The sequence below is a fragment of the Pangasianodon hypophthalmus genome, chromosome 20 (genome assembly GCF_027358585.1).
Source record: "Pangasianodon hypophthalmus isolate fPanHyp1 chromosome 20, fPanHyp1.pri, whole genome shotgun sequence".
NCBI classification, from domain to species: Eukaryota; Metazoa; Chordata; class Actinopteri; order Siluriformes; family Pangasiidae; genus Pangasianodon; species Pangasianodon hypophthalmus.
Window position 1 is genome coordinate 17,084,761 of NC_069729.1, and position 20,205 is coordinate 17,104,965.

The following is a 20,205-nucleotide window of genomic DNA, read 5'->3' on the forward strand; positions in this document are numbered from 1 at the left end:
TATACAGGTATAAGAGATTGTATGGATATGTATGAATATGATTAAGCACATCACTTTACATGCATTTAAAAAAACTGACTACATCTAACGGGAATGTTCACAATGTTTCCAATGAGATAATGCAGCAGTAAATGCGCCATGTATTATATTGGTACAATAAAATATTACATTAATAATAAAAAAAGAGCAACGATTCATAAAGATTTGTAATCCCACTCTCAAGATTCTCTCTCAAGGTCAGCTCAGGGAGTTTTTCCATGACACTATCACCTCTGGCTTGTTCATTAGGGATCTAAATCTCTTTATGTATTATATTATAGTAGCAACCAATAAACATTGTGTAAGGAGTGAGACAGACAGGCAGGCAGAGACACTCCTTTTTCGTAGAGAACACTGTGCTGTTGCTGCCTTGGCAATTGATTATGATGCATATGACAGGGTTAGATAACATATATATGACTTATCTGGAGAATGACAAATGTTAACCTTGACATCTTATATAAAGATAGCAGACATATCTTCCACTGGTCACTTTATGTATCTACTAATGTTGGACACTGTTCACTGTACATACTGTAAAGTGTGTAGCCACATCCATAAAAAAGTGCATTTAACATAACATCTCATATCTCACTTTCTGATTTTAAGTAAGGAAATTCTTTGATACTGTTGACAACTTCTATTCCACCTTTTGGTATGTAACACAAGGATGAATGGAGACTCAGCAGTTATAAACCTGAGAGCAGAACAAAAAGGGGCTGAATTAGCATTAGAATTAGCATTTCGAAACTATGGAAGTCTGATTTGATTTTATGTATGGCTGATCAAATAACTAAGAAGGACACAGTCTGGTGAACAGGAACATTGATATACTGTACAAGTGAATGCCAGGACTTATTGGTTTGCTCTCTAATTCCAGGGTGTGCTGGAAACTGCTGTGGCCTGCTTAGAACAGGCTTCTAGCTGGTATCACTGTTCAAGGAACCTCTTAGTTCATCTCCAGGGTGGTGAGTGAAGCCCAACTGCATGAGTCTGCATGGGCAGAGGGTTTGTGTAAGATCCCTCCCTGAATGCTTTCCTTACCTCAACAAATAATCAGGTTTAAGCCATGTTCAGTCCAGCTACGTTAATATGCACATCCCTAAAGGCTAGCTTCACAGTCTTTTTCTGGACAACATTGTATAAGCCTGGTTTATTCCATCTGATGGAGAGAGGAAAAGGTAACCGCAATTTTATGCTGGATTAAAACAATTTTCCCAGACTTTCTTCCCCATTGTAAGCTTGATCGAATACAGACTGAAACAAGGATATAAATTGATTGTGGAATCATGTCTCACTGCAATGTTTCCAGATCATTTTCCATTCAAATCCCTTCCTAGATCCGGCTTTAAATATGTGTTTGAACAGTACATTCACTCACAATCGATACGCCAGTTGCACCAGGTTCATTTGCACCTGAAAAACATAGCCTTTGCTTATAGCACTAATAAAATAAAACTGCTTGAATAAAAAAAAAAGCATTTAATCAACAGTCAGTATTTGCTGTAACTAAAACAGCTTCAAACAGTTGCTAGGCAATGTCCAGAAACTTCAGCCACTACAGACAAGAACAGATACATGAACAAAATGTGTGGTGCCTGAGAAACCATATTTGACAGCTTTATTCAGAAAAATGCCATTAACCTGGTCATTGGTGTTGAAATACTAATTACACCTTGGCCTAATATTTATTTAGAGATCAGTGTGTGGCAATGTACACACTATACAAAGTACCCCTGACTATGCTTCAAGTTTTTACTACTCATAAATCAAGTACGCTGGAATTCTTAGTGAAACCTAGCTACAGTAAAAACTAAGACAACAAATGAACAAAGACATCCCAAGACACACCCTGAGAAAGACCTAAAAAAATTAGAACACCAGTGAAAGATCTATGAAAACCAAACAGTACGCATGATGTGTGCGAAGCTACAGATAATTAACTACTTGGCGTAAGAACGCAAACAGCTTTATTCCATCTTGGAAGGAGTGTATACATATCCTAAACTTTGTAAAGTCTGTTTGTGCAATTACAAGGGTCTTTAAAGATTATTTCATGTCAGAGTCTATGAGATTATGCCAGTGAAATATTTTCGTTTTTAGTTACTCACTGGGTGGCACTGTGGCACAGAGCATAGCATTGTCACCGCACACCTCCAGAGTCCCTGGTTCGACCCAGAGCTCGGATTACTCTGAGCATTGCATGTTCTCCCTGAGTTCATATGGGTTTCTTCTGCCTTTTCTGGTTTCCTCCCACTGTCCAAAAACATTCCACTAAGCAGATCGGCTAATCTAAATTGCCCATTGGTGTGAATGAGGGTGTGATGGAGTGTGTGCATGGTGCCCTGTGATGGACTGGCATCCCTTCTAGGGTGAATCCTTGTGCCCACTGTTACAGGAAAATATAGTTAGGGGCAGTCTGGGTGCTTTACCCAAAAAGGAGTGTGGGCACCCAATTGTAATTGTATGTTTTCTTCTTATTTCCAAAGAAGCATCTATAGAAGCCCATAGAATGCTTCATAGGGTTTATTTATTTATTTATTTATTTATTTTGTTTTAATGAAATTTGGCATAGTGATAGAGGCTAGTCACAGATACCTACACAGCAATTTTGGTGTATGCCCCTCAAGGTCTATAGTGCCAACAACAGTGCAAATTTGGACATATGGTTTAAATAATATCTCCTCAACACAACTTCATAGAAAAGCAATTCCACTTTATTCTGATTCTTTGGCTCATGCCATGTACATAGGTTACCAGGATGTTATTTTCTGCCATATTGGGATTTGTACCATTTTTTGCCCACTTCTTCTCCTACAAATTTTGTCCAACCATCATGAAATCATGAGCATCATAAGCATCATAAACTGGTTTCTCTGAGTTTTGATATGCAGGATGGTTCATCTATAATGTGCAGATGAATTTGAAGGTAGTCACCAAACACTGAGGCGTCTTCAGAACAAACTTCATAATTGTCTCAAGGACCAGGACAGGATGTTACAGGACTTTAGTACTGTCTAAATTCACATCTAGGCGGTGCTATAATTCACACATTTTTAAAACTCATAACTTTCGATATTAAATCATGATTTTTCTTTCTGTCTTCTGTTTCTTTCAACTACTGAAAGAATGAATGAATGTAATGAATTTGCCAAAGTCAGCCATTTTGAGTTTTAACAAATTTTTTTTTTTGGCTTCCTTTCCTACAAATGAGATGAACCTGAACAAAACGTGTTTCTTGGATTTTTGATATGAGGGACAGTTCGTCCATAATGCACAAATGAATTTGATGGCAAAGTCAATAAAAACAGGTCTTCCTCCATTGCTAAATGATGGGGAAAAAAAGCACTTTGCCCTCTTAATTGCTGCTTGCAGCTATATATTTTTATTTTGCTATCATTTCAAGCATTGAGAGCACTGTATTTGATTTCAACTCTTTTCACAATTTGGGAAATAACACTTAAAGAGACACAGAAAAATGGGATTTTGTTCAACATACTTTCTTTATCTGCAGTTAATAGTAGACACCACCCTCCATACTGACTGTAGATAAAATGCAATTAGTTATCTTAATCTCAAAAATAAATATTGACCTTCTTCTCATATCAACTTTGTCTGAGAAGAGGATTGATAAACTTAGACACCACCCTCTGTACCTACTATAAATAGCAGAGTACTCAGCTTATGCTTTATGCATAAAGCCTGCATTTAACAGGAAGCATCTTTAACAATTTTGTTACCTGCTGCTGACAATTTTCTCGTAAGTATACCAAATTTTGTCATACTCAAACTCACGTGTTTGAATCCCGACGATGCCATAGCCATCTGTGGCCGGGAGTTCAAGAGAGACAAATTGACCGTGGTCTCTGGGTGGGAGGGGTGTCATCTTCTCTCTCCCCTGTCAATCAAAGTGACAGTCAGTTGTGTTCATCTGTGAGCTCATGCATGCAGAAGGGGGTGAATAGCCATAACACTGAGGGTGTCACGCTGACCTGTGATGCAGCATGAGCACCAGTCTGAAAAGCTGCAGTTGGATGGCTTCATGTTTCTTTGGAGGAAACACGTGTTAGGCTTCACCCTTGTGTATCGCCGCTGCAATTGATGCATTTGGTGTCACAATCGAGGAAATAGCAGTTATCTTTTATCAGAGTTGCCAGAGTTATTTGTTAGCTAACACTAAGAAATAGATTTGATAAGAGTCACTGTGTGTTCATGCAACACTTAAAGGGAAGTCTAAATGTGTAAAATGTTTTATTTCTATATACTCTATCTTTGAGAAGGATGATATGTGTTGTAATATAGCAATGGAAATCCTTCTGTTTTTCATAATGTGTGTGTGTATGCACCCAAGTACAGCATGTGCTAGTACATAATGTTCAGATATTTGTAGGTGGACAGAACAAAACTGACTTGACTAAATATAAACAGCTGTTAAACAACCCAGTGAGCAGAAACATATTCATACTTATTTCTGCTCTTTCTTATTATTCTTCACATATACATCCATGTATACACCCTACATCAATGAAATGCAATATAATTTTTTTTTTTTCAATTTTAGGTTCACATTAAAAGTAAGAACATGTCATACCTGGCAGACATCCTTATAATTGGTGGACAAGGAGGAAATCCTTTTAATTTTAATGGTACTGGAAATGGAGCTACATTGAGAAAGATCTGGGTGTGGGCCGGTGGCTGGCAGATAAAAGCCGTCAAGGTTTGGCTTACTGATGGCCAGTCCAGGGAGGTTGGTCAACCTGGAGGGAAGTTTTCAGAATTTACATTTGAGGATGGAGAGCATTTCACCTCCCTTTCACTTTGGGGAAATGGAGCTGGAACACGTCTGGGTGCCATCAAATTCAAGACAAATCGCTCCCGGGAGTTCTTTGCACACATGACAGACTGGGGGCTGAAAACAGAATATCCAGTTGATGTGGGTTCTGGGATCTGCATGGGAATCACAGGACGTGCAGCTGATGATGTTGATTGCTTAGGCTTCATTTTCATCAACACTGTCAAGTCTACTGTGCTAACAAATGTTCAGTATCCCACACTTCATGATGTGATACCCAATGTGGCTGTTGAGGAAATCAAATCCATGACATACCATAATAATTCTACTGAAACTCAAGAATATCGAATTGAAACCTCCAAAAAAATCACCAAAAAGTCATCCTGGTCTGTTTCCAACAACCTTGAGTTCACATTTAGCATGGAGGTGAAGGCAGGAATTCCTGAGGTTGTGGAAGTATCAACTGGTTTTGGCTTCAAAGTGGGAAGTGAGAGCTCATATGGTTTGGAGAACACTGAGGAGAAAATGGAGCTGTTGTCATTTCCTGTCAAAGTCCCTCCAGGGAAGACCGTGGATGTGGACATTACAATTGGCCGGGCTATAGTTGATCTCCCCTACACTGGCATAGTCAAGATTACCTGCTATAATAACAGTGTGCTGGAGTTTAAAACCAGTGGAACCTACAAAGGCCTCACTTACACTGGTGGAAAAGTGGTTGTGAATGAATCGGTAAAAAAGCTCGCTGAGGGTCCAGAGGGTGTGAATTGATTTGCAAAACTTATTTCAAAAGTGAAATACATAATGAATCACATTAAATAATTGCTAAACAGTTTAATAATTGTTTTTTCTTTTATGATATTCATGTTCATTTTAGCTTGTTTTAAATAACTTGATTATTAGCTTTTCCTAATGTTTTTGTTGGTGCTTTTTTTTTTTTTTTTTTTTAAATCTGTAAATCAATCAATAAAATGACTCGATTAACCCTGCTAGTGTTCAAGTAGTGCAGACCTACATTTTATGATTGGTAAAACATTCTTTGAAAAGGATTCTGAAAAATAAATTGAACAAATCTCATGTTTGTAGGTAGAATTTTTTTTTTTTTTTAAGATTTAGTTTAACTATAGCTTGGTTTAGACAATTTTTGATTATTTGATTATTAATTTTCATGTTAATTTACTGCTATGAATATGATTCTTCTGCTTTTTCCTCTGTAATGATTTCAAACAATAAAAATTTGTTATTCAACCTAGTAGTGTTCAAACACACAAAGTTTGTACAAAGTCATACATACCAAAGCATGTTCCTTTTTGTCTGAGAAGCAGCTTTGCAGATATTTCATTTGGTGGTGAGGGAAACTTACAGGACCATACTGTATATGGACACTCCTCAGTTAAATCTGGTTTATAACAGGCTGCTTTTTAGTCAGACAGCATTTGCAGAAAAATCTTACAGCAGAGCAGATTAGACATTTTTTCATAAAATTTGTTAGCACAACATACTTTATTTTGAAACAAGAGTTCTACATGGATAACTCTTGCCCCATGAAGGAGAAAAACTGAATGGCTTTAATGTATGGAAAGAGTTGAATAGCTGGCAGAGGGCATGGACCAAAATCTGCTAGCAACAATAGTTCAACAGCAATAGTAACAACAGTTCAATGAAATGCAAAGCTAAGAAGAGTTTAGTACAGCTGCAACACATACAGAGACAGACCCTGATGTACTTTTGATAGTTCCGTCTCATCCTCTAAGCTTAAGTTTTCAGAGTGTAATGTGAGAGTACAGCACAGCATTGGCACTGAATAAGCTGAAGAGTGGTGTTAAGTAAGCCTTGGCAAAACTAAATGTGGATTCTCCACACAACACAACTTCAAATGCCTCATTTTTTTTATTACATCTGTCCAAGTGAGTGAATGGGTTGTGACATGATTAGCTGGTAGAAAGACCAGTGACCTCATTAGTGGAACATGCTGATGAAGCTTTGTGTGCAAATCCATGCTGCCTACAGCCCAAAGTTCAGACAGTTTGTTTTTCCTGATAGAAACAGCTGATTATAGGCCTTCAGAACACACAGTCCTTTGACCACTGTCAGAAACAAGGGCTCACCCTACAGAGTTTGTATTTCAGTGACCTTATTAATTTAATTAGTTTAATTGTGTTCATTCTGCATGATCAGAAGACAGCACAAAGCCAATACTAGCAAGCTAGCCAAATAACACTAGCATGCTTGCAAAAAAAGTTCTGCTTCTTGTCCTCCGCATATGATGGCATCTATGCATAGAGAGCGTTAGCAGCGAGAATAAATTCAGAGTCTATTTCTGCTCTCTGCCTCTAGTGACTTTATTCATTTAATTAATTTTATTAAAACCCAGATAATATGTTCCTCATAAATTAATCACTGGGCTAATGATAAAAAAAATTAATACAGTGATCAGCTGTAATTTGCAGCAGCAGTAGTTTGACCGATCTCTCGATGTCTCTCAATATTCTCCCATGTAGCCAAAAGATTCTAAATACACACAGCAAGAAGTTATGTTTATAGCAAAATCTACATTTTCAGATTGCAAGTTTTGTAAAGCTAGTTTTGGTTAACCTCCTGCTCAAGTAGTACACTTTTGCATTGCAAATCAACAAATATAGGACATACAGCCACAGTATCTAACTAGATAATCAGCATCTTTTTGTGAGTTTATTGTCTGATTTTGTGGTCACATAATACGAAGGCTCATGGACATAGATGTCTTTGTACAACCCACTTGCTTTACAAATGTGGAAAGATTCTACAGTACTTTGGCATGGTAGCCTGCCATTTTTGTCCCCTCATCTTTCGGTCAATGCAGTTGCAATCCATGAACTTTCAAGTGGCATACATTTAACAAATGTGGGTAAAATGACAGTCATAATCTGTATGACTATCAGCAGCTGTTCATTTTAACTTCTATGTAACTTACATGTTTAAGTCTGTCGAAATCCAACAAGTATTTATTTCTATTTCATATAAAGTGCTGTATTTCTTATTTTCATGTTTGAAACCATAGCCTGATAATACATTATGCCTTATGCAGGGTACAGAAACACCAATAATTAGTTTGAAAATGTGCCTATTAGGTTTTTGTATGTAAATACTTTGTTTTTTCTACATTCTTACTGTAAATTTTATCACATTTAATCTTAAGCCACAATGACTTACAATGAGACTAGGAACCTGTCAGGAACTTTAGTCATGCATATTTTATGAATAAGAGAAGTTACATGCTCGGTTTCCTAAGAAAGTCCCCCACCCAGAAAAATATGGTCAGTCAGATAAATTTCACAAACTGCCACTGGTAAACTGTCACAGTTACCAATAAATTTATTAATAGTCAAGCAGATATTAAATTTCATGAATTAAACAGATTTTAGATAATAGCATGCCAAAGGTAACATGTCTGAACTAGGATTTCCTCAAGAACTGGCAACAGTCCCTTAAAAACTTATTTTGGTAGCACTTTAAATCGACACCCTAAGTTCCACAAATACACACATTAATACTATAATGAAGAATTAATACAGCACAATTGAAGTACACTGGACACACTGCAATGGTCATGGAACCACTTTAAGATGACTTCAGACAGCATTCAAACAATGCTCGATTGGAATTAAGAGGCCCAATGTGTGCCAAAAAACATTCCTCACACCATTACACCAGCACCACCAGCCTAAACTGTTGTGACAAGGCAGGTTGGGTCCATGGGTTCATACTTGACACCATATTTTGACCCTAGCATCTGCATGTTGCAGCAGAAATTGTGATTCAGCAGACCAGGTGATGTTTTTCCAAATCTGTCCCATTTTGGTGATCATGTGCCCACTGTAGCCTCAGATTCCTGTTCTTGGCTGACAGGACCGGGTCTTTCGCTGCTGTAGCCCATCTGCCTCAAAGTTTGAAATGCGTTTCCTGAGATGCTTTTCTACTCACAACAGAGGTACAGAGCAGTTAATTGAGTTATTGTGGCCTTTGCAGGCTTGTACAAGTTTGGCTCTTCTATCACCTCTATCATTAACAGGTTGCTTTCACCCACAGAGCTGCTGTTTATGATTTTTTTGTAGTAGTTTAATGAGGTCAGTCAAGTTTTGCATACTTCACTTTGGTCTATTCATGACATTAATGACAAGGCAAAATCTCTTATTTAGCAGAGAGAGGAGAGAGATAAATATATTCCTAAAACAGGACAGAATACATAGAGAAATATCCATTTAAACCCACAAATTACAAGCATCTTGTGCTTTTATTTGAAATAAATTACTTACCCCATTCCTTATTTGTAATATCAATTAGTTATTGTTATTATAACAGAGAAACATCTTTCAATTAGTCCTAAAGGAAGTCATTAGAATAATAAAATTAACATTAGGTTGTTTAAGGCATTTAAACAACCTAAGCATAGACATTTGACATTTAAGCACTGACCTTTGTCACTAACCTGCTGATTTCACTTCCCATATTTTTCTGGTAAACAAGCCAAATATGACCGCAAAGTTTGAAATGCGTTTCCTGAGATGCATTTCCACACACACACTTTCTAAGAAAGTGTGAGGCAAGAACCAGCACCACCTTCAATAACTAGTATAAATTTGAGGTGGCAGCTTCCGCTTATCCATTAAAAATTTGATCCTTCACAAAACATCTTGTAAGGAAGGGATTTCTTGCTCCCTGCTTCCAACAACTTTCTTGTAAGTATGCCCGTTATTCTTGATCAGATGATGTAGGTTATTAAACTTAAGCTTTGTAATGTTATTTCCAGAAGTGCTGGAGGATTGGTAAGTTACATAATTAACAGCTAATCTTGCTGTTACTGTATATGGTAATGCTTCATATTAAGGTTAATTTAACTAATATATATATATATATATATATATATATATATATATATATATATATATATATATATATATATATATATATATATATATATATATATATATATATATATATATATATATATATATATATATATATATATATATATATATATATATATATATATATATATATATAGTATATATATATATATATAGCACAAGTCGGAGGATAGGTCATTCTTTAAGAAATAAATTGCTGTTGTGCAGGTGACTGCAAGTGTCAGGCTGCATCACACCACACACTTAATTTCCTGTAACAGCATGCCCAATTATGTCATTTCTTACAGCATTAGTTAACATTAACAAGCCATGAACTTCACCATTAATAAATCTGAAGTAATATTAGGTTAAGTAACCTGTTAAGTAAGGCCTGTATTCAGAGTCAGAGACTTGAGTCCAAAAGCTATGTTACTATTTACACCGGAAAAATTTGGGCATATTCAGAGATTGGCCGGACGATAGTAGTGATTGTAGACACGAGTAGGGTGGGAGGTTGGAGGTAGGGTTGGAGCCTTTATTTCTACCATACACAAAAAAAAGACTGGGCTTTACAGACAGGGAGTTCAGGACAACCATCAAACCAGGACAACAGGGAAACTAGTCTCACCAAGGACAGAGAACATGAACAGTGCATAAGGAATAAATATAAAATAAGACTACACTAGGTTGTATTTAAAAGTAGCTAACCTGAATGTCAAAAACAAAAACTATCTAACTACACTAGGCTAAGTTAACAGAAAATACAAGGGGTGGCACCCACCCTCTAACCCAGTGTGAAGCACTCATGTGATGGGATGTAGGTACACACAGACTTACCTGCTCTCAAACCAAGGGAGCTAGTGTAAGGGTGGAAGGGTGGAAGGGAAAGAAAGAAAGAAAGAAAGAAAACAAACAAACAAACAAACAAGCTAACAGTGAGCCATGAGCCATAATGGTGTCAGTGTACTGCTTTTAAACCGAAAACTCCGCCTCTTTTGGTCGGGTTCCTGCCTTCTCATTGGTCAAGTCCCATCAACCAGTTAATGGTGATTGCCACAGGGATCCACCTATAGTAGGACAGCCAGAGACAGAAGAACAAACAAAGAGTGGAAAAAAGAGCAAGATGCAAGCACAGTGACACGTTACAATATTATATTAGATTATATTAGACTGGTTTTAATCACAGAGTATGCACTGGCTATAAGCATGGATAAATTCATCTACAAATACATGGTGATAATTTGTTGACAACGCTTTATCAGCTTAATCAGCAAATAACATAGACAGAAGCTCAGTATATGTTTCTGATATTTCATTTTTAAACCTAATTAAACCTAATGTATTTGTTTGCCTTTTTTAAGGTACATATTAAGAGCAAGATCATGTCATACTTGGCAGCCATCCTTGTAATTGGTGGGAGAGGAGGAAAGGCCTTTGATTTTAATAGTACTGGAAATGGAGCCACATTGAGAAAGATCTGGGTGTGGGCCGGTGGCTGGCAGATAAAAGCCATCAAGGTTTGGCTTACTGATGGCCAGTCCCAGGAGTTTGGAGAACCTGCTGGGAGCTTTTCAGAATTTATATTTGAAGATGGAGAGCATTTCACCTCCCTTTCACTTTGGGGAAATGGAGCTGGAACACGTCTGGGTGCCATCAAATTCAAGACAAATCGCTCCCGAGAGTTCTTTGCACACATGACAAGCTGGGGGCTGAAAACAGAATATCCAGTTGATGTGGGTTCTGGGATCTGCATGGGAATCACAGGACATGCTGGTGCAGATATTGATTGCTTAGGCTTCATTTTCATTAACACCATCAGGTCTACTCAGCTAACAGATGTTCAATATCCCACACTTCATGATGTGATACCCAATGTGGCTGTTGAAGAAATGAAATCTATGTCCTACCAAAATAATACTACTGAAACTTTAAATTATACATTAGAAACCTCCAAAAAAATCATCAAAAGATCCTCCTGGTCTGTAACCAACAAGCTCGAATTCACATTTAGCATGGAAGTGAAGGCAGGAATTCCTGAGGTTGCTGAAATATCAACTGGTTTTGGCTTCAAAGTGGGAAGTGAGGACACCTTTACTTTAGACTTCACTGAGGAGAAAACTGAGAAGTTCTCGTTTCCTATCAAAGTCCCTCCAGGGAAAACCGTGGATGCGGACATTACAATTGGCCGGGCTATAGTTGATCTCCCCTACACTGGCACAGTCCAGATTACCTGCTATAATAACAGTGTGCTGGAGTTTAAAACCAGTGGAACCTACAAAGGGGTCACTTACACCAAAGCAAAAATAGTTGTGAATGACTCAGCAAAAAGCCTGTAAATTCTACATCTACAGAAAGAGCTTGTTGCAGACGCACATGTTTATTTGGTAAAATATTTTTTAAGAAACATTCTGAGAAATGAATACAACAAATCTCAGTTTTTGTAGATTTAGTATAATTGTAGCTTGCTTTAAACAAATTTTATTTTTTATTATTACTGTTTAAATTGTTAATTTACTGCTATGGAGATGATTCTTTTGCTTCTTTTTAATCTTAAAATCTCTAATGATTTCAATTAATTAAACTGTTCTCTCTGTCTGATTTTGAATAAAAACATCCTATCACTAATGTGTGAGACCTCATTAGTTTTCATTACCAGTTTCCACCCTTAGAACAAATACTGCAGCAGACACTCCCCCACTCACATAGGTTTTTACATCCCTAAAGGTTCATCTAGTGTTCTTTATAGTACACTGAGCTGTATACTGAATTAAATTCTCATTCCACTGGAAAATAAAATAGATGAATGTCTGTCATATTTTAGACAGTGAATCCATTCAACTGTGTAAATCTCTAGAACCTCCAGTTATAGATAAGACATAGTATAATTACATTTAACATCTGTACCCTCTTTTTTCCAAAATTCCAGAGCCAGTCCTTGAAGATCTGCTCACTCCCCATTCATAAAAAGCTTGCTGAGAGTGAAGTCAATTAAAAATTCATTTATGTTTTAAAGGTAAAATATAATAAATCTAATTAATTCACCTTCTTCAGGTTTTTTCTTTTCGTCTGTGATGACTATGTTTGATTTTATCTTGGTGTAAATAATTAGATTTGATTACTGGCTTTTCATAATGTTGATCATAATGATTCTTTGTTATTTTTTCCTACTATTGTACAAGTGATGAAGAATCACATTTTTTGATTGGCAAAATATTCTGAAAAATGTAAGATGAACAAATCTCATTTGATTTTTTTTATTTAGTTTGCTTTTAGCTTTTTACCTTTGCACATGTTAATTTACTGTTATGGGGACAATTCTTGTGCTTCTTTTCAAAATTGAAATCAATAAAATTTAGTAATTCAGCCTACTCATATTCAAACTCTTTATTGTGTTCAAAGTCGTATTTCAAAGCATGTTCTGTAGCAGCTTTGGTAAACATCTCATTTACTGTGGGAAAATTTACAGCACACAATGTGGATGCTCCTCAATTGTAAGTGAATGTGAATTGGAAAATTATGAGGCTATTTTGGCAGACGCCATTTGCTAAAGTATCTGTGTGAGACATCATTAGTCTTTTGTCTAATGACAATTGTTACGTAATATTCTGTACGTTTTTTTTTTTTTTAAAAGTATGTACAGAGAGATTTAATGGATAACTCTTTCTTGGTACTTGATAAAAAATTAATATTCAAATTCATCAGACTACAGAACATCAGACAACAGAGTGTGTGTTTGATTTTGGGCTGGGAGTGGGCGTCGGAGCTCCTTGATATGCAATTGACCCTGCAGTTGACCCAACATGCCTAAATATTAACAGTGATTTCTAAGCATGACTGTTTACTGCATTTATTAATATTTACCTGTCACTTTAAACATTTGATCAGTGTTTTTTTTTAAGTACACTGATCTATATATTGAGTTAAAATGTTCCTTATGTTTATCATTTTGATGGGAAATACTAAATATAGATTGCAAAATTATTTGCAACATATACAACATGAAAAATTGTGATTGCAAGTGTATTGCTGGTCTGTAACATCTAAATTAGTTCTTGTGCAACCAGTAACATAATTAGTCAAATGTAATTGCAGTTTACACTAAAAATGTTGAAAAGTTCAAGGGGTGTGAATACTATAATTGTAGCAGACACTTTTCAGGCAAGTGATTCTGTCATTGTCATTTTCAAGTTCAGCTGACCTTAATATTTTTCTAGGAGCTATTTGGTGATTAAAAAAGGGCGTGGTTGATGAGGTGATTGACACTTTTGGACATGACTGTTAAGCCTCATAAACTTGCACGCAATTTCCAAAAGACATAAGAAGTTCTTGACAGTTCTGTAGCAAAGCAATGTCTTGTTCTACTGTAAGCAGTATTATAAGTATTTCATTTCTCTCTTATCCTTGTGATGCATCTGTCGGCAGCTCTGGGTCACTGATCCATCCAGCTAGTCTTAGTCAAACCCATAAATAAGCCAAACTGCAGTCTTCACAGCACAGAGTTAATGGTTCAGAGTAATGTTAACTGGTGGTTCAGTGATGTTTCACATTTAATTAGAGTATTAATTAAACATAACTTTCACTGTAGCCATAAATAAGTCAAGCTTACTTGTTTAATTAAGTAATTTAGCCAGTCAGTGCCATTTATTTCCATTCTTTGAGCTCTGTTTGAGTTCTTCTTTGAGCTCTCTCCACTAAAATGTATTACAATTTTAGTTACATTTGTATGTATAGGGAGTGAGCAGATCTTCAAGGACTGGCTCTGGAATTTTGGAAAAAAGAGGGTACAGATGTTAAATGTAATTATACTATGTCTTATCTATAACTGGAGGTTCTAGAGATTTACACAGTTGAATGGATTCACTGTCTAAAATATGACAGACATTCTCCTATTTTATTTTCCAGTGGAATGAGAATTTAATTCAGTATACAGCTCAGTGTACTATAAAGAACACTAGATGAACCTTTAGGGATGTAAAAACCTATGTGAGTGGGGGAGTGTCTGCTGCAGTATTTGTTCTAAGGGTGGAAACTGGTAATGAAAACTAATGAGGTCTCACACATTTTGGCACATGCTGGCTGCCAAAAAAGTGATAGGATGTTTTTATTCAAAATCAGACAGAGAGAACAGTTTAATTAATTGAAATCATTAGAGATTTTAAGATTAAAAAGAAGCAGAAGAATCATCTCCATAGCAGTAAATTAACAATTTAAACAGTAATAATAAAAAATAAAATTTGTTTAAAGCAAGCTACAATTATACTAAATCTACAATAACTAAGATTTGTTGTATTCATTTCTCAGAATGTTTCTTAAAAAATATTTTACCAAATAAACATGTGCGTCTGCAACAAGCTCTTTCTGTAGATGTAGAATTTACAGGCTTTTTGCTGATTCATTCACAACTACTTTTGCATCAGTGTAAGTGAGGCCTTTGTAGGTTCCACTGGTTTTAAACTCCAGCACACTGTCATTATAGCAGGTAATCTGGACTGTGCCAGTGTAGGGGAGATCAACTATAGCCCGGCCAATTGTAATGTCCACATCCACGGTCTTCCCTGGAGGGACTTTGACAGGAAATGACAACAGCTCAGTTTTCTCCTCAGTGTTCTCCAAACCATATGAGCTCTCACTTCCCACTGTGAAACTGAATCCACTTGATACTTCCACAACCTCAGGAATTCCTGCCTTCACTTCCATGCTAAATGTGAATTCAAGCTTGTTGGTTACAGACCAGGATGACTTTTTGGTGATTTTTTTGGAGGTTTCAATTCGATATTCTTGAGTTTCAGTAGAATTATTATGGTATGTCATGGATTTGATTTCCTCAACAGCCACATTGGGTATCACATCATGAAGTGTGGGATATTGAACATCTGTTAGCTGAGTAGACCTGATGGTGTTAATGAAAATGAAGCCTAAGCTATCAATATCTGCACCAGCACGTCCTGTGATTCCCATGCAGATCCCAGAACCCACATCAACTGGATATTCTGTTTTCAGCCCCCAGTCTGTCATGTGTGCAAAGAACTCCCGGGAGCGATTTGTCTTGAATTTGATGGCACCCAGACGTGTTCCAGCTCCATTTCCCCAAAGTGAAAGGGAAGTGAAATGCTCTCCATCCTCAAATGTAAATTCTGAAAAGCTCCCAGCAGGATTACCAAACTCCTGGGACTGGCCATCAGTAAGCCAAACCTTGACGGCTTTTATCTGCCAGCCACCGGCCCACACCCAGATCTTTCTCAAGGTGGCTCCATTTCCAGTACCATTAAAATTAAAAGGATTTCCTCCTTGTCCACCAATTACAAGGATGCCTGCCAGGTATGACATGATTTTGCACTTAATGTGTACCTTAAAAAGACAAACACATATTTAGGTTTAATATGTTAAAATGAAAATACATATTCTGAGAAAGAGGCAAGTTTCCTCATTGCTTACAAATGAAATATTGAAATACGTGAAATATGTATTGAGCTCCTGCCAATAATACTTGTTGATTGAGCTCATAAAGCATTATCAAGAAATATTCAACATATATTTTTAGATGAATTTATACATCCTAATGGCCAGTGCATACTCTATTACTGTAGTCAGCCATACATTAATATATATATATAGGGTAATGTTTTACATTAAGGTTCTTTTAACAGATATTATTTAATACATTACAGTTCTATTGACATAATATCTAACACTTGTACTAACTAATGTTTAGTGACCAATATTTATACTATCAGTGAGTAGAATTTAGCCCATAATGAACAGTTAACTGGCAAAATTCAGAACTGAGGCTGAAGCAAGGTTCAGTATTTAAACCTGAGACCAGAGCTCAGTTAAAAAATTTTAGGAACATGTTGTAATTAAATTTTTGCTAATTCATGTAAACTTATTTTTAGTCATGGAAGTAAATTAAAAAAAAGCAGGTGTATTTTATTAAAAACTAACCCCGAAAAAACCTCTCAAATAATACAAATTATATTTACTTATTATGTTAGTTTTTGATTATGTTTTTGTTCACATTTCAATAATGTTATTTAAGGGAACCTTCATGCAAACCATTAATGCATATAATAACATCTATAATCTCTATCCCTGCTGTAAATATTGCAAAAATAATAATTCCAAATCTTAAATTCAGTAACATATAATTTGATCAAGAATAGTAGCCACACTTACAAGGAAGTTGTCAGAAGCAGGTAGCAAGAAATATCTTCCTTAAAGGATGCAAATGTAATGGATAAGACAGAAGGTGCATACTCCCTTATTTATACCAGTGTGGGTGGAGTTGAATTCCTCACTTCTACATGCTGAATATTAACATTGCATAGCAACATATCAAACTTTTACTCAAATGTATTATTAACAGCTCCAACTGGTATCAGTGCCTATGTTATCTATGCTGCAACAATAGAAATCTTTGTTAATAATTATGAGCTTGGGAAATCTACAAATACTACTTATTAATGAAACTGAACTCCTACATACATTAATGTCAGACTGAGGCAGATCAAACAAAACTGGGGATTATTCTGATTTTGGAAAAGTGCTTTTGGGAAAGTGTATAATACAACTAGTAATTGCCTCTTTTAGGCTGACACACTAAATTCCTAAGAAAAAAACACAAGACAAGTTTGTATTTGACTACATCCCTAAAATAGCATTACAATAAAAAAAAAAAAAAAAAATGCAGATTGCAGAAGCCGTCATGAAAACACATGCAGCGCTTTACTGGAAAATGAGGCAAACTTTGAAGCTATATTTGCTTCATCTGGTACTGACTTACATAATAATGACAAGGAAAAAGAGCATTGATCTGATGAGACAGCCATGTGTGGGTGAATAAATATAACTAACTTTTTTGCACTGCTGGAATGCAAGCATGGACATTCAGTGTTTGGTGGATGCATATGCTTCTACTGTGTACATTATCTCTCAAAATTGCAAGACACAAAGAGAGATGGGCTGCTACAAGCACAAGTTCAGACACAGGTGTCAGAACAAGGGAATGTTGAGCTAATCAGTCTTTACATTAGTCAAGATATCTTTATTCTCAATCTAATTTCCTAAGAAAAAACAAGACTAGACAAAACCAGTTTTGCCAGTCCACCTTTGGCTGCATAGCATTTGGCATACAAGTGTTAACAGCATTTCAACAACAGCAAGGCAGTCATTTATGTAGGGTCTAAAAGAAATATCCTGCTTAATAGATGTCTTTGAGATGTAATTTTAAGTTTTAGGCAATGTCCATTTTTTATTATGTTACATGCATCACTTCATGTGACCCTACATAATAAAGGACACAAGGCTTTTCCTTAGAGCCTGAAAATGTAGAACATAAATTTAAATTTATGGCATATTTTTTGCCTTTGTATTTTTTTTTTACATGTGGCTTCTATTAGAGAGAGCAGGAGCTAGATGAATGCAGAACATTGATCCACCACCAACCACCAAATTTGACAACAGAGCACCCACCTGACGAGAGGTATCCAACATTGTAAGAGCAGCAAGATCAAGCTCAGCACCAGGACAAGGTGTACAAGAGATGACCCAGACTGCTACAAAGACCGTGGAAGATTCTCTGGGCTATGCAGAAGAAGGAGAAGGTAGCCCAGCAATGGAGATTTGCAGAAGGTGTCTGGATTCCAAAAGAGGATAATTCAGAGTCATCTCATTGCTGAGTGTGGAGGGAAAGATATTTTTCAGTATTGTTGCCTGGTGTCTTACTGAGTGTCTCCTCTGTGCAGAATGGGGGGTCGTCCACGTTCCAGGTTGCTTAGAGCGTACAGGTGTGGTCACCCAGCTGATCAGAGTGGCAAGGAAGAACAGGGGTGATCTCTCAGTGTTATGGTTGGACTTTAAAAACGCGTATGGGTCAGTACCCCATAAGCTGGTCGGGATCGCCCTGGAATGCCACCATGTCCCAAGTAACATCAGGATTACAATGTAAAATTGTACAGACTTCAAGCTGAGAGTATTCTCAGGGACAGCAGCATCTACATGCCATCGCTTGGATTAGGGGATTATCACAGGATGCACTATCTCAGTTGTTCTCTTCTCCCTAGCAATGAACATGCTGGCGAAGTCAGCTGAGGTAGAGTGCAGGGGACCTGTGACCAAATCTGGGATTCCATCAGAGCATTCAGGAATGACCTGACAGTCACAACTAAGATGTCACCAGGATGTAGATGGATCCTGTGGGGACTGGAGCAGCTCATTGCGTGAGCAAGGATGAACTTCAACCCCAAGAAATCTAGGTCCCTTGTGCTAAGAGGTGGTAAGGTGGTGGATCAGTGCTGGTTCGCAGTTAGGGTTAGACCTCCTCATCGTGGCTACTGACTGGCAGTTAAGTGTCGACCTAGGGAGGCAGATCAGGTTCCTGGCCCACATAGTCAGAACCTCTTTGAGGCCAGATATAATACTGCTGTCTGAGTCAGCTAGACAAGTTATTATGTTGGAACTAGCTGTCTCCTGGAAAAAGGAAGAGGTCCAAATACAAGGCTCTTGTCAATGATTGCGACAGAGCAATTATTTTGTCTTCTGTGAAACATGTAAATATCTTATGTAGCTTCTGAAGGGCAGTAATACATGAAAAAAATAAGATCTTTAAACAAAATAATAACACTTAACACCAGTCATCCTGTTCAAATGTTTACATCCCCCTGGCTCTTAATGTAGTGTGTTGCCTTCTTGGGCATCAATGAATGTTTGCACCTTTTGTAATAGTTGTGTATGAGTCCCTCAATTATTCTCAGTCTGAACAGATGGATCTCGATATCATATAGCCACTGCTGGAAAGCGGTCAAATATGCAGAAGATGCTAGAAAAGCAAAGAAAGTACAGGACCTGGAGGATTTTCCTGAAGAACAGCGGGCAGCAACACTGCTCAGGACCAACAAGAGCTTCATGAACAGCTATCACAAAACATAAAAACAGTCGTTGATCATCCAGGTAACACACAGTATTAAGAATCAAATGTATGTAAACTTTTGAATTGGTTCATTTGAGTAAATTCAGTTAGTATTTTGTCTTGTGGGCTATATGTAAACATCTCTTATGTGAAATAGCTTATCCAGGGCAGTACTACGTAAAAAACAAAATGCAATTTTTATGATCCCTCTTTTTTTTTTTTTTTTTTAATTATTACCTTTTTGCAGAATCTGTAAGATGTATGTAATCTTATGACCATAACTGTATCTGTTTCTTGGGTCGCAATGTTTTTGCCCTTGTTCTTACGCTTTTTTTAAGCCTTGGATATTATCTGTATGATCTCAAGTGTGTCTTCTGCATGCACACACTAGTATAAAAGTCAACTGTGTCCAACTTATGTTTAGTCTACAGTGCGCCCAGGCTGTATTTGTGCGCACAGTAAACCATCTCTTTCATTATACCCCACCTCTTGGTCTCCTGATTCTTCAGTCATCTTACTTCTAGTGAAACTGCAGTATTTTGATGCTCATTCAGAAAGATTTACAACAATTTTGGCAACTCTGGTTA

The 20,205-nt window shown here is 36.8% G+C and overlaps 3 protein-coding genes and 1 long non-coding RNA gene across 5 annotated transcripts; 2 read left to right on the forward strand and 2 right to left on the reverse strand.

The window, feature by feature from the left end:
• The first annotated feature begins 3,680 nt into the window (after positions 1–3,680).
• LOC113538050 (aerolysin-like protein) lies at positions 3,681–6,061 on the forward strand. 2 transcript variants are annotated; one of them, XM_026932873.3, is made up of 2 exons: positions 3,681–3,799; positions 4,601–6,060. In XM_026932873.3, the coding sequence occupies exon 2, from the start codon at positions 4,622–4,624 to the stop codon at positions 5,597–5,599; it is 978 nt and encodes a 325-aa protein (XP_026788674.2). In that variant the 5' UTR covers positions 3,681–3,799; positions 4,601–4,621; the 3' UTR covers positions 5,600–6,060. The 2 variants fall into 2 exon arrangements, with proteins under 2 accessions (XP_026788674.2, XP_034170270.1); XM_034314379.2 differs by having other exon boundaries at positions 3,731–3,803; positions 4,601–6,061.
• Positions 6,062–8,164: 2,103 nt separating this feature from the next.
• LOC117599883 (uncharacterized) lies at positions 8,165–10,787 on the reverse strand. The gene is made up of 2 exons (XR_004580188.2): positions 10,552–10,787; positions 8,165–8,783 (listed from the first exon to the last, which is right to left on the reverse strand). It is a non-coding gene; the product is annotated as an uncharacterized LOC117599883 (long non-coding RNA).
• On the forward strand, positions 8,858–12,339 carry LOC113537879 (aerolysin-like protein). Its single transcript, XM_026932559.3, has 2 exons — positions 8,858–9,546; positions 11,076–12,339. Exon 2 carries the CDS (start codon positions 11,097–11,099, stop codon positions 12,048–12,050), a length of 954 nt encoding a protein of 317 aa, XP_026788360.1. The 5' UTR covers positions 8,858–9,546; positions 11,076–11,096; the 3' UTR covers positions 12,051–12,339.
• Positions 12,340–14,749: 2,410 nt separating this feature from the next.
• On the reverse strand, positions 14,750–16,056 carry LOC113538080 (aerolysin-like protein). Its single transcript, XM_026932906.3, has one exon. The coding sequence runs from the start codon at positions 16,039–16,041 to the stop codon at positions 15,088–15,090; it is 954 nt and encodes a 317-aa protein (XP_026788707.2). The 5' UTR covers positions 16,042–16,056; the 3' UTR covers positions 14,750–15,087.
• Between the last annotated feature and the right edge of the window lie 4,149 nt (positions 16,057–20,205).

Excerpts from the sequence above, each read along its gene's own strand:
- LOC113537879 (XM_026932559.3), top strand. The coding sequence starts at position 11,097 with ATGTCATACTTGGCAGCCATCCTTGTAATTGGTGGGAGAGGAGGAAAG.
- LOC113538050 (XM_026932873.3), top strand. The coding sequence starts at position 4,622 with ATGTCATACCTGGCAGACATCCTTATAATTGGTGGACAAGGAGGAAAT.
- LOC113538080 (XM_026932906.3), bottom strand. The coding sequence starts at position 16,041 with ATGTCATACCTGGCAGGCATCCTTGTAATTGGTGGACAAGGAGGAAAT.